At 32.7% G+C, this 26582-nt stretch overlaps 3 protein-coding genes, 1 long non-coding RNA gene and 1 pseudogene across 4 annotated transcripts; 3 read left to right on the forward strand and 2 right to left on the reverse strand.

Annotated features, from left to right (window-relative positions):
• Window positions 1-5098: 5098 nt before the first annotated feature.
• On the reverse strand, window positions 5099-8944 carry LOC111832046. Its single transcript, XR_002835184.1, has 2 exons — window positions 8873-8944; window positions 5099-5315 (listed from the first exon to the last, which is right to left on the reverse strand). It is a non-coding gene; the product is annotated as an uncharacterized LOC111832046 (long non-coding RNA).
• LOC17895771 lies at window positions 7300-12084 on the forward strand (annotated as a pseudogene).
• A 2587-nt stretch (window positions 12085-14671) lies between these two features.
• Window positions 14672-16455, forward strand: LOC17896504 (WAT1-related protein At1g60050). Its single transcript, XM_023788578.1, has 7 exons — window positions 14672-14874; window positions 14972-15034; window positions 15188-15300; window positions 15414-15679; window positions 15779-15937; window positions 16042-16193; window positions 16287-16455. The coding sequence occupies exons 1-7, from the start codon at window positions 14672-14674 to the stop codon at window positions 16453-16455; spliced, it is 1125 nt and encodes a 374-aa protein (XP_023644346.1).
• A 1739-nt stretch (window positions 16456-18194) lies between these two features.
• On the forward strand, window positions 18195-21100 carry LOC17894196 (nucleobase-ascorbate transporter 7). The gene is made up of 13 exons (XM_006300379.2): window positions 18195-18544; window positions 18634-18731; window positions 18821-18997; window positions 19071-19171; window positions 19253-19328; window positions 19404-19463; window positions 19547-19731; window positions 19832-19928; window positions 20024-20110; window positions 20184-20242; window positions 20337-20506; window positions 20591-20751; window positions 20839-21100. Exons 1-13 carry the CDS (start codon window positions 18421-18423, stop codon window positions 21055-21057), a joined length of 1614 nt encoding a protein of 537 aa, XP_006300441.1. The 5' UTR covers window positions 18195-18420; the 3' UTR covers window positions 21058-21100.
• A 199-nt stretch (window positions 21101-21299) lies between these two features.
• On the reverse strand, window positions 21300-22373 carry LOC17894199 (probable F-box protein At5g47300). Its single transcript, XM_006301675.1, has one exon. The coding sequence runs from the start codon at window positions 22371-22373 to the stop codon at window positions 21300-21302; it is 1074 nt and encodes a 357-aa protein (XP_006301737.1).
• Between the last annotated feature and the right edge of the window lie 4209 nt (window positions 22374-26582).

Genomic DNA, 26582 nt, shown 5'->3' on the forward strand with positions numbered 1-26582 from the left:
ATTAAAAAAGTTAAACCAAAATGAGCTGTCCACTTAAAAATCTAGTGGACACAAAAAGAAAGAAGTGAATCATTTCCAACTAATTAAATTTAAGTTTATACAAAACTATAAAGTATAAACGTGTGATTGTTGTTTATAGTTTCCCTTGGGTATGATTGTTACATTGTGGCTTAGTGGTTCGGATCAATGCTTGCTCTATGCACTCAATAAGCTATAGTTGAAGAAACGACATATATATGTTGATTGTAGAATATTATAGTATACTAAGTTTTCACAATTCATATACTAAAAGGTAGAAGTTTTCACCAGTTCTTAATCCATAATTAAGCTCTATAAGTATGTGGTTGCATGCCTTGGTTACCAACTCGATTGGATGAAAAAGAAAAATGGTTAAAAATAAGAATGAAAGAGAGGTCTTATTGTGGACAAGAAGTTGGTCAAGTGTAAGAAAGGCAGTATGAAAATGAAGCTTAGCTGCAATGTTAAAACTCCCAAAAGCATGATCACGTGAAAGCCTTTCTTGTCCTCCTTCTCTTTTTAGCTATCATTTTAAACAAACACGGTCACACACACGAACATACTTGTTTTAATCTTAAAACTCACGAAGTCGTTTTATACTTATTCGTGGAAACACTTTTTCTTTAAATTCAGAAATAATATAATATCATCTTAGGACATTTGGTAGCATGTTACTACATCAAAATTTACCTTATGATATATGGTTTCAATTAACAAAACAAAATCCCCCAAATAACACGTTGGAAGTTTTATTATTACACACATATCTCTATGATTTCACAAGCTGGTATTAGTTTTGCATATTTTTCTGATCTTTCCTAACATTTATACAAAAAAGGGTCAAGGAAGCGCGTTCTCACACTAAAAAAATATTAGAAAACCTAGAAATTTTTGTATCTTTTAGTTTATAGAAATGAAAAATAAAATAAAAGTAAAGTGTAACTTTATTTTGTTTATTATAAGGTCAAAAAGAGAAAGCGATTTATCAAAAATTTGGAGAACACCCACTGTCCATAAGTTTCAATATATGAATTAGACAACTCTGAAACGAAGTTGGTCCACGAAGCATTAATATATATTTATCATCGTGTGGAAGAGATGATTTATCAAAATAATATTTAAATGATTACTGTTATTTCATTTTGTGCATGACAGCAAGAACAAATATTAAGTATGCGATTCGGAACAGTACTCATCAAAAACATTATTGGAATCTTTAGAAAGTCATGCGCGACACCAACGGTGTCCACCTATTTAGATATATATATTGCTACACTCACACATATACATATCTAATATTGAGATATGTGTGTACGTACGTGTGTACCTTGTATGGTGTTGGTACTTGCTATTCATAGAGGAAAGGAACTATGAACCATCTATAGTGTCTAATTTTAGATACATTATACCCCTCATTTGAAATGCTCTATGATACTTCATATATATATATATACCAAAAGACTAACAATGAACTTGATTCATTAGAAATAAAATCAAAATCCGTTCGATACACTTTTGCATCGCTACAATATCGATAAACTTTCGAAAAATCGCTACAATATCGATAAAAATGATATAATCTCGGGTTTATTATACTTAGAAAACTTTTAATAGTATGATGCACCATCATCATGATTCATGAAAATGGAACATATATATAGTCGTGGTTAGAGAGAAATTAAGAGGTGGGGATGATGGTGAGTGATATAAGAGTGTGAACTCGATAGATCAATGAAAAGGACTAACAATGATAGAGAAAAGGAAAAGAGGTAACAAACATCTTAAAGCTCTCCTATGGGTTGGAGGACAATATGACTGAGATCTCTTAAAATGTGGGGACTTCTTTTAAGATAGAGACACTTATAATTGAATCCATCACTTCCACTCACTATCTTATACTTGTTACTTTTTTTTTCTCTCTTTTTCTTAACTCTTTTTATATCTTTGATTTGATTCTTTCTTTTTTTTTTCTTTTTTTCTTCACTTCTCTTTTTATATTTTGTTTGGTTTCAATTCGACCATTTGCACCAATATGCTTCAAAACATTATAGTGTTTTTTAACTACCTCAACAGAAAAAAAAAAACTATTTTAGAACTAAAAAATGTTGGATATTATATTTTAGAAACCACCTATAAAAATTTTCATGAACTTTACTTATTGCCCATGACACTTCAACAGTATTAAAATACATTGAACTTGATACCAAGAATTATTTTGACACTTAAATCAAGTAAATGTCAATATAAAACGCGTGAGACCAAAATGGAGATAAATGGTAGTGAATTGTTTTATTAGACCATATAATGAATTTTGCCATTTTGTTAATTAGTCCAAAATTAATTGCCTTTTTGCAATCTTTCTCATTAAAGTATCAGTTCTAGACACACTGCCAAAATTTTGTTCATATTACTATATTAAAGAGAATGGTAATACAAATTACTTCAAATTATGATTAAAAAATTCTTAATATAGAAAAATAGTCTTGGCATAGGTAGCCATAATAGTTACAAGGTGGCTAATGCTTTGTCCTCCACCAAGGGCCAAAGAAAGATTGCACGAAATTATTTATTTTTGTTTAGATCATATAATGACTTTTGCCATTTAGCTAATTAGGCCGAAATTTTATTGTCTTCTAGCTAATTTGCTCATTAAACTAGTAGTTGTAGACACAATGCCAAATATAAGAGAGAATAGTAAAAATATATTATCAAAAAAATGTTAAAATATATATATATATATATATATATATATATATATTTAAAAAGAAAACAATAGTCGTGGTATAGGTAGCCATAATAGTTGTAAGGTGGCTAAATGCTTTGTCCTCCTCAAAGGGCCAAAGAAAGCTTAGTGATGTATACTTTGGTAAGCATTTCTTCTCCCTAACAACCAACCAAAGACTTTGGGCACAAAGATACCCTTCGCATAGTTTTCAACACTTTATTAATTTAATACGATTCTTTAAATTAAAAAAGTAATCAAAATGTCATTTCAAATGTCAAAGCACTCCATTTGCTTTGTTTAGCAAATAAATATTAATTAATTTTCCATATTTCTTTACAGAAAGGATGGCACATGGGAGACATGGTCACAGTGTAGGCAATATCCTCTTCTATTTTAATCTTCTCACCTCATCAAACCTATCTTCATTTGCAAAACATGCTTAAATTCCATAGAATAATGCAAATTTACCAAGAATGTTTTTCTCTATATTATAACATATAATACAAGATAAAATCAGGTTTAAATCATATACACATACATATGTATATATTCTATTTTAAAAAAAAATTCTTCCTTTTATAATTTTTTTTTTTCCAAATGTGAATCAAGTGGAAGTCCATTCTTGTTTTCTCAACTAACAAAAAACGAAATAGTTAATAGATTTAATCACAATCACAATATAAGAATACTGCGAGACTGTATACAATATCAAAAGAAATGTCTCTACTCTCTTCAATACTAAGTTGAGCTACAAGTTACATATATATAATGCTCAAACTGTTCGTGGCTAGTTATGTTCACAGTGAATGAAATATATTTGTCTCGATTCCAAAAAACTTGGACCACTCTTTTTTTTTTGTTAGGAATATAAAGAAAAATCAATTAATGTGGCAGTATAGTACTAATTTTGTAAAGTATTGTTTGCATCTTACAAAATGATAAATTTACAACTATTCTTTCCACATTTTTACCCTCTGCCAGTGTACTAGTAATATCAGTCTTCTGTCTCGCAGTGTTTGTTTTTCTAAGTGGTGAATTTTTCAAAGGTTTATCTATATGAGGTTATGTACTATATACTAAAAGATGAAACAACCAATATAAAAATGTATACAAATTTTCCTAATGAAAAAGTGATATTATAGTTTTGCAATATGGATCGGATCAGATGCGAAGTGAGCATAAAGATAACCGTGGGCTTCAGCCTTCAGCCCATTTTATTCGAGCCTTGGTTACTTGGAAGTTAGAATGCTCGAACATGCAAACCTTACAACGTAGAGATTACTTATAGTTTACTTCAAAAAATTCAGTATCTATAATATTTAAAAATGAAGAAAAACAAAAGTTTAACAATATATATATGATTGGTCTGGTTAGATTTTGTTATAGGAAAATTTGGTTTGGTTTGTTTTCTTCATTGCTTTTTAAATTATATGTTTCATGTTTTCTTTAGGTTTTAACGAATCTTGCACCGAAGAGAGAATTGAAGAAAATAGAAACGTTTGTAAATGATATGTTTAATTACCGAACCCATAAACATTGTGTGGAGACATATTTATAAGATCAACATTTTATCCTTTCAAAATCCGAAGAAGCAATTTAATTAAGAATAGAAATATAATGATGATTAGATCATAACATTGTGATGAGTGATGACTATATACGAGTAATATATACATTGTTAAAGATACTTTCTGACTAATCCAGTTAGACTTCTTTCATTATTCAAGTAATAACTTCTTTTAAATAATTAAAACAAGTATAATCTATGATAGTATAAAAAAGAAACATTCTGTAATGGGTCATTTATAACATTGTTATGGAGCCATTTAATCATAGGCCACATCCTTGCTGAATCTCTTAATTATATAATTATATTAAAGCTCTAGATGATGATTCAGGTAATGCGGGAGATTAACAAAATTAAATTAAGTTTAAATAAGCTTAGTACTCTTAAGTCTTTCACATATAATATCATTTTATACATTTCACACAAACTGGAAAAAAACACCAAAGTATACATGTATTTCTTTTTTTAATAAATTATTAATACTTAAAATTTATACAAAAAGTAATTTCAAAATTTACCTGAAAATATAAAAAAAGGCATTCTTTTGTGTTAGAAAAATATTATAACGATCATCTCCTTATAAACCAGAGTTAAAGACCATATTATAATATGAAATCTGTAATTAAATTATGCTAAACTTTTTAAAGTCTGAATTCACATCTCAAATCCGATCTCAAAGTTGAGTGTGCTTAACTCATTTGTAATTTTTACCATTGCAGTCTGCTTATGAAAAAAAGTAAATGATTAATCTTGACATACAATCTATACTATTAATTGGGAAGTACAACTTGAAGCCAAACAGCACCCCATTAAAAAAAAAAATTTCATGAAAATTAAATCTGTTGCCAAACAGAGAGTAAAGATTGAATATTTGATTAAATACAAAAACACAACCGTTTATTAAGGTCCGATTTTTTGATTCTTCTGTTGGGCCGAATCATAAACCTCTAGGCCTGTTAAGATCTTCTTCATAGAATCTTCAATAGTTTATTTACTATTCACGACCTGTACCAAAAAAATAAAATATCTAAGACAATATATGATACCATAACTACTAACTATAAACATCCGAATATTTTGTTCATTTCCTAAACCGAAAATGTTAAAACAATATTGACGTCTACAAAAAAATATGAAAATATCAAAGACAATCTAACTTACTATAACTACTAACTATAAACATCCGAATATTTTGTTCATTTCCTAAACCGAAAATGTTAAAAAAATATTGACGTCTACAAAAAATATGAAAATATCAAAGACAATCTAACTTACTATAACAACTAACTATAAACATCCGAATATTTTTTCATTTGCTAAACCAAAAATGTTAACAAAATATCTTCTATTAACATCCTATCTCCTCATCAATAGCAAAATGTTAACAAAATATATTCTATTAACGTCATATCTCCTCATCAATAGCTAAATGTTAAAAAAATCTATTCTATTAACGTCATATCTCCTCATCAATAGCAAAATGTTAACAAAATATATACTATTAACAAAATTTATTCTATTAACAGCCTTAAATTTAGCCCATCGTACCCACCAAGTAATTACCTCTATAAATAAAACCTACGATTCTTACTATTCTCTACGAAAGAGAACTTTGCATAAACCTACACTTAAATTCACAAAACACAATGGCTACTAATGAGGGTATTACCGATCTTGCTGCTATCAAACCATTCAAGACATCTTGGAAGATACGGGTCAAGATTGTCCACACATGGAGACAATATACAACTTACACGGGAGAAACCATAGAAATGATCTTGGCTGATGTAGCAGTAAGTTAATTTTTAAGTACTTTATATTGACTTTATACTTTTATTTTACACGCTTATAAGTAGCTTATATGATTTATATTTTCATGTATTTTTCCATATAGGGAATACTCATTCATGCTACCATTAAGAAACAACAGTTGAACAAGTTCCAACGTCTGATTGTTTTTGGAGAATGGAGAATCATCGAAAATTTTCAGCTAACAAGAGCTTCTGGGAAGTTTAGAGCAACTAAGCATCAATACAAAATGTCGATTATGAATTCAACAATCATAACTCGATGTCCTTCAGTGTCAAATGATTTCTATGTTGATCTTGCTACCTTTGAAAACATCCTCACACATGATGTTTTAAATGAAAACATATTGATTGGTATGTTACTATAATCTTCTTATTTATTGTTTAAATTTTCCCATAGTCATTAGTATTTTCGTTTGTTTAAATGTTTACAGTATAAGTGTTTAGTATTACGTATAATGTACAAGAAAACTAACTGTGACTCAATTAAAAATGTAGTGATTGACAACTTATTTTCATGTTTTAACGTTTTCAATTGAAGCAGTGAGACAAGGATTGTCTCTTACAAGGCCTAAAACATCTTTAAGATTTGCTAAATCTCTAGCAAGACAATGGAAACCTACTGAGCAAACTAACTTACAAACAAGGGAAAACAATCAATGTTGTAATCCTCATACGTCTCCCAAAAACAATATAAATGAGATTCCTTATATTGGCACAGGTTAGTAATTTTTTAGTTGATTATAGTGAACTTTATATTCTTTACCATTCCGTGCTCATATACTCATGATCCCATTCTAATGTTATTCTATATGATTATAACAGAAGAACACACATACCAATGCACCAGCAGTAGTGATGATCATGAATCTGAAATTTCAGAAGAGGACTCTGAAAGTGAAAATGTTTCTGCAGAAGTCAGAAAAGGGTTTCAAATTCTCAACATGTTAGATGAAAGTTTGACAAAAGCTTTTGGGACTCCAACCAAAAACAATCCTAAACGAAAATTGAGAAAGAAAGAAACAGGTACAACAACAGTAAACAACAACTATTGAAGCCATGTATTCAAATATAGCTAATAGTATCATATTGATACTTAACCAACATTTACAATATGTTCTTTTGCAGATTATCTTGATCATGGGGATCCTACATATTCATGTTCATATTGTGGAGCTATTATGTGGTACGGTGAGCGCATTAACCGACACCAAAGGGATCGTAACCCTACATTCTCACAATGTTGTTTACAAGGAGCAGTAAAATTGCCTTTCTTACATAATCAGCCTGAGCTATTGTTTGCTTTACTTACAAATGATGATGAATTGAGTCGGCATTTCAGAGAGAATATCAGAGCATACAACATGATTTTTTCATTCACATCACTAGGTGGAAGTTGTGAAAACAATGTTCTTAAAGGACATGGTCCTAATATGTTTCAGATACAAGGAGAAAATTATCATCTTCTTGGTAGTCTAATGCCTGAAGATGGTGATTTCCCAAAGTTTTCACAGCTCTATATTGTAGACACAGAAAATGAAGTACAAAACAGAGCTGGCATTTTAAGGTATGTGTTTAGTAGTTTTTACGTTTCTACTTTATAGTGAAACAATTACCAACGCTAATTGATTGTTTTCTATGCTTCATTTCAGTAAGTCAGCAAATGCAGGAAAGTATAAGAAGAAACAGAACTTAAGACCAGAAGTAATCTCAGCTATAATCAAGTTACTAGATGATGTGAACCCATATGTTGAAAATTTCAGACAGGCTAAGGAAAGGCTAGATACAAATCCAGAAGAAAGTTTCCATATGAGAATTGTAAGCGATCGCAAGAATGACGGAAGAACATATGCTGTCCCCACAGCTAATGAGGTGGCTGCATTGATCCCGGGAGATTTCCATGTAGGTATGCCTACTCGTGATATAGTGGTTGAAGAAAAATCAGGCCACTTACAAAGGATTAGTGAAACACATCCATCATATTTGTCTCTACAGTATCCTTTGTTGTTTCCAAAGGGAGAAGATGGTTATAGACCAGGAATAAAAAAAGGTCTAAGAGGTGGGAAGAAGAAGAGTAAAAATGAGACAGAGAAAGAGAATGACTGTATAAGTTTACGTCAGTGGTTTGCATTTCGTATACAAGAAAGACATAACGAGTCACATAATCTGCTTCTGTCTAAAAGATTGTTTCAGCAGTTCTTAGTAGATGCTTACACTACTATTGAGACTAACAGGTTAACTTATATTAAGTTGAATCAATCGAGTCTCAGGGCTGCTAATTATGATGCTGTAAAGGATGCTGCTAATCATGGCAGAACAGATATGAATGAAGAAGGGAACAAATATTACCTACCCGCTACTTTTGTTGGAGGACCTAGATATATGAGGAATATGTATCTTGATGCAATGGCAGTGTGTAAGTACCATGGCTTCCCAGATATGTTCATAACTTTTACATGCAACACCAAATGGCCAGAGTTGCAAAGATTTTGTAGAGCAAGGAAACTAAATCCAGACGACAGGCCAGATATAATCAGCAGAGTCTTCAAGATGAAACTCAGTTCTCTTATGGATGATCTAACCAAAAAGCACATCTTAGGGAAAACTGTGTCGTGTAAGTTCTTATAACACTTGCCTCTTTTGCATTGTCACAAATTATAAATGCATAATATTATAGAATGAGTTTTCTAAAGAGTTTTGACTGATATAATTGTGCAGCGATGTATACAATAGAATTTCAGAAACGAGGATTACCACATGCTCACATTTTGCTTTGGATGCATCCTGATTACAAGTTTCCCAAAGCAGAAGATATTGACAAGATCATTTCTGCTGAAATCCCTGACAAGAATAGAGAACCAGAGCTATATGAAATTGTTAAAGACTGCATGATACATGGACCATGTGGTGCTGTAAACAGGAATTCTCCATGTATGGAAGAAGGGAAATGTTCAAAGTTTTTCCCAAAGAAGCATGTTGATAAAACTACAGTGGATAAGGACGGATTTCCAATTTATAGAAGAAGGAAAACAAAGCACTTTGTTGAGAAGAAGGGTTTTAAATGTGATAATCGCTACGTCATTCCATATAACAGAGTGTTGTCACTACGATATAGAGCTCATATCAATGTTGAGTGGTGCAATCAAGAAGGTTCGATTAAATACTTATTCAAGTATATTACTAAAGGACAAGATCGTGTTGCTGTTGTTGTAGAGCCAGCTACGCAAGTTAATGAAGAAGACAATAGTGCGGCCCGGAAAAGGAAAACGGGAGACAAGGTTGTAAAGAATGCGACTGGTAACAGTAGTTCAAATGAGATAAAAGACTTTTTCGATTGCAGGTTTGTTATGTATAGATATTAATAACTTTATAAAAACGTTTGAATTTTTTATTTTAGCTAATCAAAGACTTAACATATTACTTTAAACTAATTATGCAGGTATGTATCTGCATGCGAAGCAGGATGGAGAATTTTAAAAAATCCAATATGTTTCCGGTCTACTGCAGTTCAAAGGTTATCTTTTCATTTACCAGGAAAACATATGGTCTTCTTCAAAGGAGATGATGAGGTACAAACAGTTCTTGATAGGGGGGAGTTAGTTCTATCCATGTTTCTCGCATAGTTTGAATTAAATAAGGTGTGCCCTTTTGCCAAAACACTGACTTATGCGCAAATACCAGAGTATTATACATGGGATGGGAAAAGGAAAAAATTTAACTTGCGGAAGAGAAAAAGTCGTACTATTGGAAGAATCAACTATGTTCCAATAAGTATAGAAGATGGATATTATCTGAGAGTGCTTCTTAACACTCAAACTGGTCCAGAGAGTTTTGATGATCTGAAGAAAGTGAAAGGAGTTGTTTATAAAACCTTCAAAGAGGCATGCTTCCATCTGGGATTGCTTGACAATGATCAAGAATATATAGATGATATAATAAGAACCAGTTTTTGGAGTACTGGAAATTTCTTGCGTCGTCTATTCGTTGTTATGCTTCAATCTTTTAGTTTGTCACAACCAGAATTAGTTTGGGAAAAAACTTGGGAACTACTTTCAGAAGACATAGAAAAGCAAAGGAGGGAGTATTTTAACCGACCAGGTAATGACTAATCCCATCTATTTAATATAAGATTAAAGTAACAGTAATTATGTTACAAACTTTTACTTAATTTATATGATAAATAACATATTATATTATTATGCAGAGCTCAATCTGGATGATGAGGAAAAGCAGAAATTCGCATTACTGCATATTGATAGCATCTTAAAAAGCAATGGAACTTCTTTAAAAGCATTTAGGACTATGCCTCAAATACCCGAAGAAAGCATGGATGACACAAATGTTTTGATTTTTGATGAGAAGAACTACGATCGTGAAGAACAGAAGGAAAAACATGACAGATGGGTTAGGCAGATGACTGATGAGCAAAACCATATCTACAAAGAGATCATGGAAGCTGTTGATAATGACTTGGGAGGTGTTTTCTTTGTTTATGGGTTTGGCGGTACAGGAAAAACATTTTTATACAACACTTTATCAGCAGCTTTGAGATCTAGAGGATCTATTGTGCTTAACGTTGCTTCCAGTGGCATTGCTTCTTTGTTGCTAGCGGGTGGGAGGACTGCACACTCTAGGTTTGGAATTCCAATAAACCCTCACGAAAGTAGTGTGTGTACAATGAGCCCTGGAACTGATCAAGCACAACTTGTGGCAGAAGCATCTTTAATAATTTGGGATGAAGCTCCAATGATGAGCAAGCATTGCTTTGAATCTTTAGATAGAAGTCTCTCAGATATTATTAAAGGAGATGGGAAAAAGCCTTTTGGAGGAAAAGTTGTTGTTTTTGGAGGAGATTTCAGACAAGTGTTACCCATTATACCTAATGCTGGTAGAGCAGAAATCTGCATGGCTGCACTCAATGCTTCTTACATATGGGAGCATTGTAAAGTTTTAAAGTTAACAAAAAATATGAGGCTTCTATCTAATAATTTGACTGTTTCAGAGGCAAAAGAGCTAAAGGACTTCTCAGAGTGGATTTTAGCAGTTGGGGATGGGAAGATAGCTGAACCTAACGATGGTGAAGTCATGATTGATATTCCAGAAGAATTCTTGATCACAGAAGCAAGAAATCCTATTGAGGCAATAACAAGAGAGATTTATGGAGATGCGAAGTGCTTGAAAGATAAGAAGGATCCAGTGTTCTTTCAGCAAAGAGCTATTCTATGTCCAACAAACGAGGATGTCGGCATTATTAATGAATATATGCTTGATCAGCTTGAAGGTCAGTGCAAACTACTAACCTTTTATGTAAAAAAATTTACAAAATATTTATTCGTTACTGTTTATAAAACGTTTAGCTGGCTCATAATAGTTTTCATGTATTTTATGAAGGTGAGGAAAGAACTTACCTCAGCTCAGATTCAATAGATCCGGCTGACAAAAGATGCAAAAACAATCCAGTTCTAACTCCGGATTTCTTAAACAATCTTACGGTATCTGGCTTGCCAAATCATAGAATAAGATTGAAAGTTGGTTGTCCAGTGATGTTGCTCAGAAATATCGATCCAAGAGGAGGACTAATGAATGGTACAAGGTTGCAGATAACACAGTTAGCTGAGTTTGTTCTGGAAGCTATCATTCTAACAGGTGACAGAGTAGGGGATAAAGTCCTGATACCTAGGATATTAATCACACCTTCAGACACTAAACTACCATTCAAGATGCGTAGAAGACAATTACCATTAGTTGTTGCTTTTGCAATGACTATTAACAAAAGTCAAGGGCAATCTTTGGATTACGTTGGAGTGTATTTGCCTAGACCATGTTTCTCACATGGTCAACTTTATGTAGCTGTCTCTAGAGTGACTACTAAGAAAGGGTTAAAGGTATTGATAGTGGATAAAGAAGGAAAACCTCAGAAGGAAACGATGAATGTTGTGTTCAAAGAAGTGTTTAAAAATTTGTAAAACAGGGGCTACTGTTTTACAACCAGCAATTCAGGTAACTGTTGTTTAACACTTACATATTAAAGCACTTATTATTTTAACAGATTGGTAAAGTTATTCAATCTGTAACAATCAAACTAACAAGATTAATTTCATCTTTTGCACTACAGGTTTCTCCCAATAAGATGTGTTCAAAGAAGTGTTCCAACTACTGTTTTACAACCAACAATTCAGAAAAGGCTGAGGAGAAGGAAAAGGTTTCTGCTACTTAGATGGACCACAAAACAGACATTGTTTTCTATTTACTGCATTTTCTATTTAAAGCAACAATTTTAAAACAGAATCATGCTATATGAGTAAGACCCATTTACGAAAGCAATATAAGTGAGCACATAAAACATATTACTTTTCAAGAATCTAAGAACAGTTTGATTAAAAATCAGAAAAACCCAATCGACATCTGTGAGTAAATTTCCAGAAATAAGAAACATTAAACGATTCAATTATACTTACTCAGAGACAATGAACCCAAAATACAGATGCCGCAAATTCATTTTTGGAGCTTCTCAACCGATTCGATTTCTCATTTTTGGTTGATTCCATGTGAAGCTTCTCAACCGATTCGATTTCTAAGAGGTGATTTTGGAGATAGAAGACAACAATTCATTATTTGTCTTTTCTGGAATCTTTTTTCTTTATTATTTTTTTAACATTTAGACCTGTCGGGGGAAAAAAAGCAAAACGTATTGTTGGGCCTGCTCTGTAGTTTTATATCATGTTTGGGTCTAAAACAAAAGCCATTTACATTATTCCTGGACCATAAACTTATATAACACAAAAGCTCATCTTTTATACATGTTAATGGTAATGTTTTATCTTTTAAATAAAACACTTCTAAAATCATAACTTTTCTAAATTTAACCATAACACCAAAAATTCTATAAATATAACAGATTTATGTGTAAAAAACGTTTTGCAAAAAAACCCCGCACGTACGTGCGGGTCGATCACTAGTTTAACATTAACCCCAAAAAACATAAATCACCAACAAATTTTATCAAATTAAGAAATAAATCCTAATTGAAATATTAAATTTACAGTAAGATTTATTCGTTTAGAAAAATAATACGGAACCTATTTTAATTTTATTTATAAAATATTTTATTTGTGAGGACTGTTAATAGATAATATATTTTCAAGATATATTCTTTTTTCCTCAGCCTCACACCATCGTGGGAATATTTCAAATGTCATCACCACATTTCATCCCAACATTATTGTCAAGGTGACGTTTCATTCCCCCAACTGCTACGTCAAAGGAAATGCGACTCTTAATTATATAGATCAAGAAAATTTCAAAGTCAAACATTATTTTATTCAGATTTGTTCTTTATAAAGACTAAAAGAATGTTATTGAGATTAGGGTTTTCATATTATTTAATAATTTTAATTTTAAACTAATTGTGTTTGTGGTTTATATTGTTTTGTGCCTCTAGTTATCTGGTAACTCAAACATAGAGGATAGTTTGTTCACGTTTTTCCAAACATGATTAAATCTTCTTATCATCCAAAATATTTATCAAATTTCATGTTCTGTTAATTTTGATTGCCATCATCTTTTAATCCTATTTTCTTTTATATTTGTTTGACAGTTGAAGTTAACAACGTAAAAAGGCATTGTTTTAGCGTACATATTAAACAAAACCTATCTGAGTCGAACTTTTTGTCTCTTGCAATCAAATCTCATTTGACCAAGAAATATATATGCACTATAGTTGTGGCATTAAAACTGCTACTACTACCACTATCATTAAACATGTTAATTTCCATAGGCAAATTTTGGTTATTATAAATACGCCTTCCAACCAAAAAAAAAATATATTTGTGGTTATTATTATCAGGATGATTTTTTGGAGTTGATATTACATAAAATTGGTTTTAAACATCATATTTTTTGTTCTATATATAATGCCTTAAAAACTATTTTAAAATATATAATGCCTTTAAAAATATTGTAAAATAAAATATTGCATATATATTTTATAAATGATGTTTTGTAACATGTTTCAACCAATGAAATTTTTTCTTTAGGTGTAAATATGTTATATAAAAAAACAAAAGTCTTGTTAAGGATGGTTGGTGGAATGTTTGTGTAACAAAATTTGATTTTAACATTTCGCAAGTTTTTTAGTATATAATTAAATAGAAAAGGTAATGTTCGTATTTCTTCCAACAAAAACTATTCAAGATATATATATAATTAATTAAGTCGTAAGAGTTGAGGCGCAACGAATTGTTTATTAGCTTCATCGCCTCTCGAAAGGTTAACTAATGACTCCCTCCACGTCTAGTGAAAGCCCTCTTCTTCATTTGGCCTTCCACTCACATGCAATCACACATATATAAATATTACTAATGTAGATTCACATTAACATTTTCATTACAAGACAACCCTAACACAGTTGTGTTGTGGACTTGGTCTCTCATTTTCTCCAGAGAGAGAGATAAAGAGAATTAGTTAGCCTATATATATATTGCTACACATTTTGGCGGTACTTGGCCGTGCATTATCAACAATATACATATAAGCCGCACACACACGATCGATATGGGAGTAATGGATACAAGATGGGAAACCATAGTTCCATTTACTGTAATGGCGTTGATGGAGGCATGTACCATTGCACTTACCATCTTGGCTAAGACCGCGTTGACGGGTGGCATGAGCCCTTTCGTGTTTATTGTCTACACCAACGCTCTTGGCTCTCTCCTTCTCCTCCCTTACTCTTTCTACTTCCATAGAGATGAAAGGTACGTACTTAAAAGTATCATGTCTCTACATAATCCCCACATACACGATCAATCTATATATGTCTTTCTCAATTAAAGATGTTATGATGATATGCAGGGACGATGAACCATTCCTCACGAAGCCTTCCCTTGTTCGTATCTTCCTACTCGGTTTTACAGGGTTAGTTTATATCATTCTATATCTATTTATATAAGATATATTGATTCCTATTTCTTTTCTGATTTCTGATCAAAACTACATATATATAGAGATTCTAATAAAATGAATTATATTAAATTTTAGATTCTTTGATAAAATATTTTCTTGAACCAGGGTGTTTTTGTACCAAAATATGGCATTTTTGGGGTTAAGTTATAGCTCTCCAATTGTGGTGTGTGCAATGGGTTTGCAATCACCTGCTTTCTCCTTCTTGCTCTCTCTTGTTCATGGGTAAAAACTAATCACTTCTCTAAAACTCAGCTTTTGTTTATATTATTCTTTAATAACTGAATTATAACTAACACTTTTTCCTCTAATTTGTATAAATTTGGAATATTACTAAATAGGGAAGGAGGGCTAAGATGGGAAAGTAAGAGAACAAAAGGAAGAGTGATAGGCACGTTGATATGCTTCACTGGAGCCTTTGTAGAAGTTATTTACTTAGGCCCTTTCATTAGACCTTCTCCTTCTTCATCTCCAAACTCCAATTTCCTCACTACAATCTCACACTACTTGACTTTCTTCAAGAACTCTGATAATTGGGCTCTAGGCTCTCTTCTTCTTGCATGTGCCACACTCTCTATCTCCATCTGGAATATCATACAGGTAACCAAATCACGACTCTCGACTTCAAAATTAGATTCTTATATATGAGCATACAAGTTTTCATATTTTGATATTCTTTCTCGGGTTTTGGTGTATCAGTTGGATACAGTCCAGAAATACCCTCAAGTGATGAAAGTAGTGTCTGCCTATAGTTTAGCTGGGACAGTCCAATGTGCAATTTTCTCAGCGTTCATGGAGCCAGACCTAAATGAATGGAAACTCAAACTTAACATGGACCTATATCTCATTATCGCCACGGTACATATATATATATTTAATTAGTAATCATATATTATAGTTACTATCATATATAATGTTTCCTTAGTATATGGACGTTGTATAAATCATGTCTTAATTTATAGGGAATATTTGGAAGCATAATCAGAACAAGTGTTCAAGTGAAGTGCTCAAAAATGAAGGGGCCTTATTATGTGCCATTGTTTAAGCCATTTGGGATCCTTTGGGCTTCCATTTTTGGAACAAGCTTCTTTGTCAATAGTCTTCACTATGGAAGGTGAAATAATCATAGAATACTATGGGTTTTGCATCAATTTATTTGATTCTGATAAGTTGGGGCTATCATGTTAAACTTCTTAATTATGAACAGTGTGTTAGGAGCTGCAATAGCTGGAACTGGATATCTGTTGATAATGTGGAGTCAAAATCAAAGAGAAGATCAAAAGGAAACGGTGGTGAAAAACGATAACCATCAATTGGATTCAGATGAACAGACAACTCCACTTTTGCTCGGAAATGGTGATTTTGATCAAGTTTAATTTATAAAAAAAAACGGTTGGTTTGCAAGATAAGTTTTAGTCGTATTTTGTTAAACATAAAATTAAGGGTAAGTAAATGGAAGGAACTAAATCAAACAAAAAAAAGGAAATATTGTGAGGAAAAAACAAATCTAATATCAAAGTCTTGTAACATATTTTTTTTTGGCGAGGAATGTGTCAAAGTCTATATAACTTAAAGGTATTACAATGTTTTTCTTTTTTTACTGGTATCTAAACTAAACTCACGATGCAGTCTTGTAACCTCAAATGTGGAATCATTAGTGAATATAAATATATATGTCAATTATCTGAAAGCACTTGAAGGCCATTTTTAATCTTGAGTCTCACTATGATATATAAATGGAATGAACCAGCCGGTCCATCTATTAGATATATAGATATATGTTCCAAAAGAATTTTCACAAACATTGAAAAAAAAAACCAAATATATGTTCCAAAATAACTTAAATGTTTGTGCAAATATATTTTCTGAAAAATCATTGATGGATTAAAGTATTGCTATTAAATTGAAAAATAAAATGTTTTGATATATATATATATATATATATATATATATATATATATATATCGAATAAAATATCGTTAACAATGTTTAGTTATAAAATTTCAAAATTTAAAACGGTGGTGGGTGAAGTAAACCGTCCAAGTTTCCAACTATTGAAGAATTTAAAAAAAAATAAAAAGTATCCAAAAATGGCAACCCCATTATTCCATTAATGTGGTTCCAATTTAGAAAAATTATTGTACTAAGTTAAGAAAGATTATTTGAATATTCTATAATAGTAACAGTAAAGTGTGACGACGAAGGTATTAAAGGGAGAGATGCTCCTAGGGATTGCTTCGACTTTACGTAATGCTAAAGTGTGTAAAAGTGTGAGTCTGTCTCACACTATGAGAAACGAGTGTTTTCGTTTCATTCTTTTTAGTCCAAGAACCTATGCGGACCGGTCCACTCGGCCAACTAACCTCACAAGGAAGACTTATATATATGTCATGAGCTATCTTCTTCCATCCGACTAAACCAATACGTTTTATTTATACTTATGGCATTAACCTTTTCGGGCTTATAGCTAGAAGTCTAGAACATGTTAACAAGTCTTCGCAACTCCATTGGTGGTGCTCAAACTTATAGCAGCTTCATCGGAAGTCTTCTCACATGAAAACTCTTTGTTAAAACAAAGAAAGAGTTTCGATAAATTGGTTGAGCTACGGATTTTAAATATTAGTTTTTCATTAATCCGGAGTAATCCGGAGTTTTGAACTAATTTTAACATACAAATAAAGATTTTTTTGATAGAGGATGTAGGGTTGTAAAATAAAGATTTTTTTGTATATGTCAGTAAAATAAAGATTTTTTGAACTATTTTAACATACAAATATACTCAAAACTCAAAAAAAAAAAAAAACCTTCTGACCTTTGTTTATATTTGTAATCAACTAATTATAATTTCCCTATTTGTCTGACCTGATCTTTGTAATCAACTAATATACATTCACAAAACAAAAACAAAAAAGCAAGTTAAAATAGCTCTTTTCATCTTCTCTTCACATTGAAGCTTTTGGGTTTATATATATTATTATAATTTTCTTTACAAGGGTTCCGTGTCCTCCAAGTGGTTCTTTCTTCTCAAAGTTCTTTTTAATTAACCTAAAAACGCGCAAAATCAACTTTTTTGACGTTCTTGGCTTTATATTGACGGTTTCTTACATAAAATTCCCCGACAAATGTCTTTCTCTTTTTCTAGCTTCGTCTTCGTCTTCTTTCACTTTTCTTAACTCTCCTCCATTACTATACCCTTTTTCACTTTCGGTGCCTTTGGTTTTGTAATATCTCTCCTAGGCTAGTCTCCTACAATATTCACTTGTTCTTGAAATTTCCAACATAAAGATCCAACCTTTCTCTGTTTTTTGCTTCTTGGAGTTTTCATCAGAAGTGAAAAGGAAATGGCTGTTGGTGGTGGAGGAGGAGGGGCTGCGCCGCAGTTGAAACAAGATGAGCTTGAGCCACATCCGGTGAAAGATCAGCTTCCTTCTGTTTCTTATTGTATCACTAGTCCTCCTCCTTGGCGTAAACTCTCTTCTCTCCTATACTTTCATGTTGTTATGTTTGAGTTTACAACTCAATGATCGCTACTTCTTTTTTTTTTTATGATTCAGCTGAGGCAGTTCTTTTGGGGTTTCAGCATTACTTGGTGATGCTTGGAACTACAGTTCTCATCCCAACATATTTAGTTCCGCAGATGGGTGGTGGAAACGTTAGTCTTTCTTCTTAGACAAGTTAAGTGATGCAACATTTATGGGAAAAGCTCTGTTTTTGATTTGGGTTTGTATTCGTTTGGTGTAGGAAGAGAAGGCAAAGATGGTTCAGACATTGCTTTTTGTTTCTGGACTTAACACTTTATTACAAAGCTTCTTTGGTACTCGACTTCCTGCGGTCATTGGTGGCTCTTACACCTATTTACCAACCACGCTTTCGATTATCTTAGCTGGTCGGTACAGCGACATTGTTGATCCTCAGGAGGTTAGTAAAAACAGAACTGAGAATCTATCTTTTTGTGTCAGATTTTGTTATTGATAGAGAACAAAAATTGCAGAAATTTAAGAGGATAATGAGAGGAATCCAGGGTGCTCTTATCGTTGCTTCGCTTCTTCAGATCGTCGTTGGCTTCAGCGGGCTATGGCGCAATGTAGTTAGGTTAGCTAAGAACATTCCTTTCATATAAAACTAACTGAGTCTCTTCTGCTATTTTTTAATGATTGTTTTTACTTTCTTCAGGCTCTTGAGTCCTCTCTCTTCAGTTCCTCTAGTAGCACTAGCCGGCTTTGGACTTTATGAGCACGGTTTCCCACTGGTGTGTTTTGCTTTACTATCTATCGTATGGTTTTATAACATTTTCTTGAGTACTGACTTGTTCTGTCTCTGGCAGCTAGCCAAATGCATTGAGATTGGACTGCCTGAAATCATACTTCTACTCATATTCTCACAGGTTAGAGCTCAGCGACCAAGCTCTTGTCGTTATTTCAAAACATATCTTAACCAAAGATTCATCTCTATGGTTTCTTTCTGCAGTACATTCCTCATCTCATGAGAGGAGAAAGACAAGTGTTCCATCGGTTTGCTGTGATTTTTTCTGTTGTTATTGTCTGGATTTACGCACACCTACTCACCGTTGGTGGAGCCTATAAGAACACAGGACTCAACACTCAGCTAAGTTGCAGAACAGATCGTTCTGGCCTCATTGGTGGTGCTCCATGGTTGGAGAAATTTTCTATCTTATTTCTGTGCATACTATAGTGACATTATTAGGCTATGTAGTTTTTAGTACAAATTCAGAATGGTTCTTGATGATTTCAGGATAAGAGTTCCTTACCCATTCCAATGGGGACCTCCAACATTTCATGCGGGTGAAGCATTCGCTATGATGGCTGTTTCATTTGTTTCCCTTATTGAGGTTAGAATTTCTCTATCATTTATTGATGCAACAACACAGAACACTTTGTTCATTGCACGTATTCTTGATCTTATTCTTGTGATTCATGGAAACAGTCCACAGGGACTTACATTGCTGTATCGAGGTTTTCGAGTGCAACTCCACCGCCACCTTCTGTTCTCAGCCGTGGAATCGGTTGGCAGGTAACATTGACAAAATATTCAATCCCAATCTCCCTTAAAGAGTCTATATTTATGTCAATGTATTTATGTATAGGGTGTTGGGGTTCTCCTCTGTGGATTATTTGGAGCAGGGAATGGAGCATCTATATCAGTGTAAGACCTGTTTCTCTATGAGCTAATCAAGTACTTGAACCGAAAACAACGGTCTTTATTGTAATATGTAATGGTTATTTTGATGATTTTGCAGAGAAAATGCTGGTTTGTTAGCCTTAACACGCGTTGGTAGCAGAAGAGTAGTTCAAATATCAGCTGGTTTTATGATCTTCTTCTCTATTCTTGGTAAATTTGGTGCCATCTTTGCATCGATTCCAGCTCCGATCGTCGCAGCATTACATTGCTTGTTCTTTGCATACGTTGGTAAGTTTCTTGAAACGCCTTTTCTTTCGTTCAAACCGCTATGTTTTTAAAAACAGCAAACTGAGCTAACCAATAAAACTGCAGGTTCTGGTGGTCTAAGCTTACTTCAGTTCTGTAATCTAAACAGCTTCAGAACAAAATTCATCCTTGGATTCTCGTTCTTCATGGGGTTATCAGTACCACAGTACTTCAACGAGTATACAGCTGTAAACAAGTATGGACCAGTTCACACACACGCAAGATGGGTACAAAACAAAACAAGAATGTTAATCTTCTCACTTATGATAAGTTTATAAGCAAAATACAATGCTGATTGATTGTGTTATTCGCAGTTCAATGACATGATCAACGTTCCATTCTCTTCTGAAGCCTTTGTGGCTGGGATTTTAGCATTCTTTCTTGATGTAACATTGTCATCTAAGGACAGTGCGACGAGGAAAGACCGAGGGATGGTTTGGTGGGATCGTTTCATGTCGTTCAAATCGGATACTAGAAGTGAAGAGTTTTACTCTTTGCCATTCAATCTCAACAAGTATTTTCCCTCAGTTTGATAGTTGAAAATGTTGCTAATGAAAGAGTTCATTGGCTAGACCCTGACTCCTTACTATGTATAACATCATTTTGTATCTATCAACTCTGTTTTCTTAAACTGCGTCCGGTTTAAATCTACATGCACAGCTTGCCGTTTCAGACCAAGATTACTAAGACAAAAACAAAATTTAAGAAAGAAAAAAAAACATTGCACGAAGCTTTGTTGCCTATATATTTCTTTTGTCTCCGTCCGACCACCTTGCTAGATTCGAGTCAAGCTTGGAACATAATAAAACAGAAAAGGCGTAGCATCATCTTCTTCTCCAAAGTTGTCTCGTGTGACTCTATTGTCCCCTCCAACAATGTATACCATGATGTGTTCGCAGTCGTCGTCGTTATCACAACACACGAGGACTTTCTTCTCCTCATCGAACAAGAAACTCAAACCATACGAATCTTGGAGATAAGGGCTAAAATCAACCGCTAACACCTTGCTCCACGATATCTCCTTGGTTTCATCAATCTTATTCGTCAGCCATATCTCAGTCTTTGATGACTTTTCGGGTTTTAACAACAATGCAAGTTTCTCTCCTCTAACAACCGATAGAGCCACAATTTGATCATCCATATATATAGGAATCTGACCCTTAAGACGTTCAAATTTCTCTCTTGTATAATCAAACCTTACTAAGAATATGCATGGCTCCTGTTTCTCCTCTTCTTGTAAAGCAATCGGCCAGTAAGTGTTCCCATTCAAAGACGTGCAGCAATCACTATAAGGAAACTGGTAGTCAGGAGTGGCGGCATCAAGAGTCCTCCATGAATCAGCGTTTAAATCATAGATTTCGAATGCTTGGTCGTAACCATAACTCAATACTTTGTAGCTTTTATTGCCAGATTTGTTGTCTTGGTAGGATCCAAGAGCATAGTAGGTGTTTGTCTTGTCACCGTCGCTAGTTTGGAACCACTTGGTTTGGCCAGTTAAAGGGTTCCAAACCACGATTATACTCTCGTCATCGTCGGTGCCTAACAATAAGCCGTCACAGTGAAAAACTTGAGAGATCACGAGTTGATCATTGTAACGAGGATCGACTAGACTAAGTTCACGTGTGACCTTTGCAGATGGACGAGTTGCATGGAGATTGACACTTATCGAGCAAACTCTACTATCCTTCAACATGAGAACAAGAAACTGCTTTGCGGCTTTCTCAAGGTTCTTTCTAGTGAATTTGCTTTCTCTGAATAAATTGTTCCATCGCTTGCAAGTAGATCGCAACCGGTTGAGAGATATGGCCGGAACGCGACAGAGTATCTCGTCCTCTACGTCCAATATCATTATTGTGATTTTTTTTAAGGAAGAAAAGTTTCGATGGCTTTGATTCTTGTTTAGGTTACCACCAACTCTTTTTCTTTTATATATAAAGCAGAACCATAACTCTTTTCCTTTTCTCTTTTTTTTTGTCACAAAATATTCTTTCAGAAATAAACTCTTTTCTTTTTCTGGTTTGGTTTTGATATATTCTAATTATTCCTTTTTTTATGGGTATATTTCTTGTTTTTTTTTTCTTCTGGCTAATCAAATATATTGATATCATAAAGTGTTTACAAGATACATAAGCATTTCAAAACAGTTGTAAATAGAAGTATATATAATTATTTTCCTATGTGATTAAAATTTAAAATATTAATATCAATAAAGATTTTTAATATTTTCCTATGTGATTAAACAATCGCAAAGATTTTTAATATTAATCTCATAATGATTTGTTTTTGTTAGTTTTTTTTTTGGTTGAGAAAAATAAATTAGACAAGGTTTAGATTATCTCTTAAAATATATATATTATTGATAAGGGTAAATTTTCTGTTTTTGGTTAGTTTTCCTTTTTGATTAAAACAAAGGAAAATTAAAAACTCTATTAATTTCTTTACAAACCTAGATTAAGACGTTCACATGTGACAGCAGTATTAATTATGAAAAACATACTTCTTTACAAATTATATATATGAATAATACATTTCTCTCACTGCCATAATTATCAAAAACTTCTATTGTCTTCTTTACAAAGTCTCTAGAGAACAAACCACACAGACTTAACGAACCAAACTGAAGTAGGAAACGAAAACATGAAAGCAAACGTAGATCACTTCTAAACTGATTTGGAAACTTGAAAGATCATGATTCGGAAGAAGCGTGTTTTTTAAATAACCGAACAGAGAAGATGCATGCGCAGGTCCTGTGTCACTAGTACTGAGTATTGAGTAATGTCAAGTACCTGTCGAGAACCAAAAAAAAAAGAAGATGGTGTCAAACACAAGTCTAACCTTAGTTGATTGTATAAGTTATCGGCTATCATAGTCTTGTAAGTATGTTTAAATTTTGGTTTCATTAGTCTATTAGTTTTTTTTTTTTTTTTTTTTTTTTTTTTTAATAAACCCTATCGGCTGATCTGGTCAGCCTCGGTAGAAACGCATCGAAGTATTTCAGAGTGCACTACTTCCCGAAGGGCCACTACATTGACTATCTCGAATTTGAAATGCTTTTTGACTAATGACAGGGGTAGTTAGGATGCCTGCATTTCTGACTATCAGGTAAACCAACTGGGCATTGACCCAATTGACAGACTTCCCACACAACAATGATTTTTGTTTCCAGGGTGAATCGAACTTGGGTTAGTTTATTCCAACCTTACCACTGTACCACGGCTGTGTGGGCGTATAGTCATAGTCATAGTCTTGAAGATCTAGTTTAGCACATAACTCTTTTTCGCAATTTGGAAGCACACCTACGAACCAAAAGATTTAAAAATGAGCCACGGAACATTAATATAACTAAAAGGCATTATAAGTTTTTGTTTCTACTTTGGCTAGAGAATTAATGTCAGACTTATTTTTAACCTCGACATCTAATAACATGAAAGAGTTCATTGGCTTGACCCCCTGACTCCCTACTATGTGTAACATTTTGCATCTATCAACAACAGAGTTGATTCAACTCTGTTTCCTTAAACTGCGCATGCACAGCTTGCCGTTTTAGATAAATGTTTTACTTGTGTATTGGCCATTGGGCTGTCAGTGTGAGCCCGGAACCCACATATATAGTGTAAATTATTTACCCTTGATGAATTTTTTTTTTCTAACACATTTGTCACACCTACACTCAAGAATGATGGTTGATATGGCATTTCCCCTTCTCTGTTCTAGAGTTGTGTATCCACTGGTTTTGAAGTTAAGATTAATTTCTATTGTTTGTAGAATAGTCCCTTCTCTAGTTTTCGTTGTTGGTTCGTCAACTAGCTCAAAGATTTTTCTTCTTCTTCTTCTAACTTCTAAGTAAGCTTCCAACAAACCAAACATCTTGATTTGTCCTTCAATATCAAACTTGAAATAGGATGTTTGGTTTGTGACACCTAATAAGAGTCTTCTTTGTTCCCTTTAAACCTCCGAAGAAGCCTCTATCCACGAATGAGTCTTCTTCTTTGTTTTCTTCGAATAGATAAGTTCTTTTGTATGCATATATTCCTAGAAGTATTTAACATTTTAACCATTAAATAGATATAGTGAATTAGAAAAGGTGCAATAAAATTTGAATTTTTTTTTTTTATATATAACCAAAAAATATGCTCATACAATAATTATACTTGCAATAAAACAGAGGAAGTAAGGGAAGATTATATTTTTTGTTTGTAAAATCACGTGATCAATATGATTAATGTTGCTTAAAGAGTCTACCGGTAAAGATGATTATGATGTTATAATGTTAGGATAATGGCTTACAACAAAAATTTTGTATTTTTCTTAGGAAATTGAAGCAATTTGGGCGACAAAAGAGGCCACTGACTTGTGTTTCTGTCTCTCTTCCTTACTTCTCTCTCATTCCTTTTGAGTTTTGAGCTTTTTCTTGTCAAAATTTGTGTACGTACACTCTCGTAGTTATATGTTAATTTCTTTGAAGTGTTTAAATCAAAGATGTTATCTCTTGACATATTGATACATGATTGCGTGTATGTGTGTATAAGTGCACTGTTTCACATGTACGGTCTATCATACTTCCAAGTGCACATGAATTGCCAAAAGATGACCTTATTAAATAATACTCTCTTTCTTTCTTTCATTCTTTTTCCTAATGTTTTAGAATAGTTTTAAATAAGATGATGTTTTTAATTGGTGTTTAGAACTCCTAAACATCAATTAGTGTAGATGTCTTTACATAAATTTAATTATAAAATTACTAATATTATATTATAAATGTCTTTACAACTAAAACAAACTCAATCAAAATGTCTTCCTAAAGATATGTTAGATCTAGTATCTCACATTTACAATATATTTTTTTAATTATATATTAAAGATACTCTCCTATATGACTAATGTACATGCTCTTACAATCTTTGTAATTTTTAACCAATTAATAAAAGTCATAAGTTAAAAAAAAAGAAAATATTAAACATGGCGATTTCCATTTTCTATGCAAATTAACGGATGAATTTATACTCTTCCTTTTGGCTTTTCCACATCCAAAACTTTTTATAATTTTTCTGCTTCTTAACTTACCTCAATCTGTATGGCGGTCCATGACATGTAATTCAGCAGTTTATACTTTATAGTAATAAAGTTGACACCAAAAAAAAAAACTTTATAGTAATAATTTCGTTAAGTTATTATCAAGATTTAAATTGGTAGGTTGACAAAAATTATTGAAATATGTATCTCTCTATAACAGCAATACCTAATAACATAAGTTAATTTGGCAAAAAAAAAAAAAACAAGGTTAGCAAAAAAACCTAAACCTTCATTTGAATGATATTTAGAAGTTTAGCAAAAAAAATATATCGTTTCTGTTCTTGCACATTGAAGCCAATTAAGTGTATTCAATTTATTTAGTAAAAGCTGAGTAGCTGACAATGATATTATTTATTAGTATGGTTATAACATCATGCAAAACTACATTATTAAAGGTTTAACTATATCAAACGACACATGTAAAAGTTTTCCGCAGAGTATCTCTCGTCAGAAGATTACATGTACCATTGTTTCTGTTTGATTTGTCGGTTTTTAAACGAATTGATAATGTCCACCTTCTACGCATAAATTATATTTATGTTAATATGCTACAAACTACTAACACCACTAACTATTAATATGGTATAGTGCAGAAGAAATACACTTATCTAAACATGATTAGATATTTTGATCTAACGAAATATACATATTCTTCTGGTTAGGGACAACAAAACCTAAACAGATAATAATATAACTATGTATCATTTTGATCTTAAAATAAAATGTCGACCCTAGCTAGAATTAAATTAAGTCACTTCCACAAATTATCCAAAGCAAAATACTTTACAGTATTGTGAATGAAACTGTCGTGCAATAATATTCTCATATGATTGGAACTTGTATAAAATGAATATTTACTAAAACCATTTAGAAAATAAAAGTTGACATGCTCTGTAGGATCCTCAGTAGTTGGTGATTGCTGATGTATTGTTCTGGTACCGATTCTCTTTGTCGGAAAACGATTTGACATTTCACACAAATGTTT

This window comes from Capsella rubella, unplaced genomic scaffold (genome assembly GCF_000375325.1).
Source record: "Capsella rubella cultivar Monte Gargano unplaced genomic scaffold, Caprub1_0 scaffold_2, whole genome shotgun sequence".
Lineage (NCBI taxonomy): Eukaryota > Viridiplantae > Streptophyta > Magnoliopsida > Brassicales > Brassicaceae > Capsella > Capsella rubella.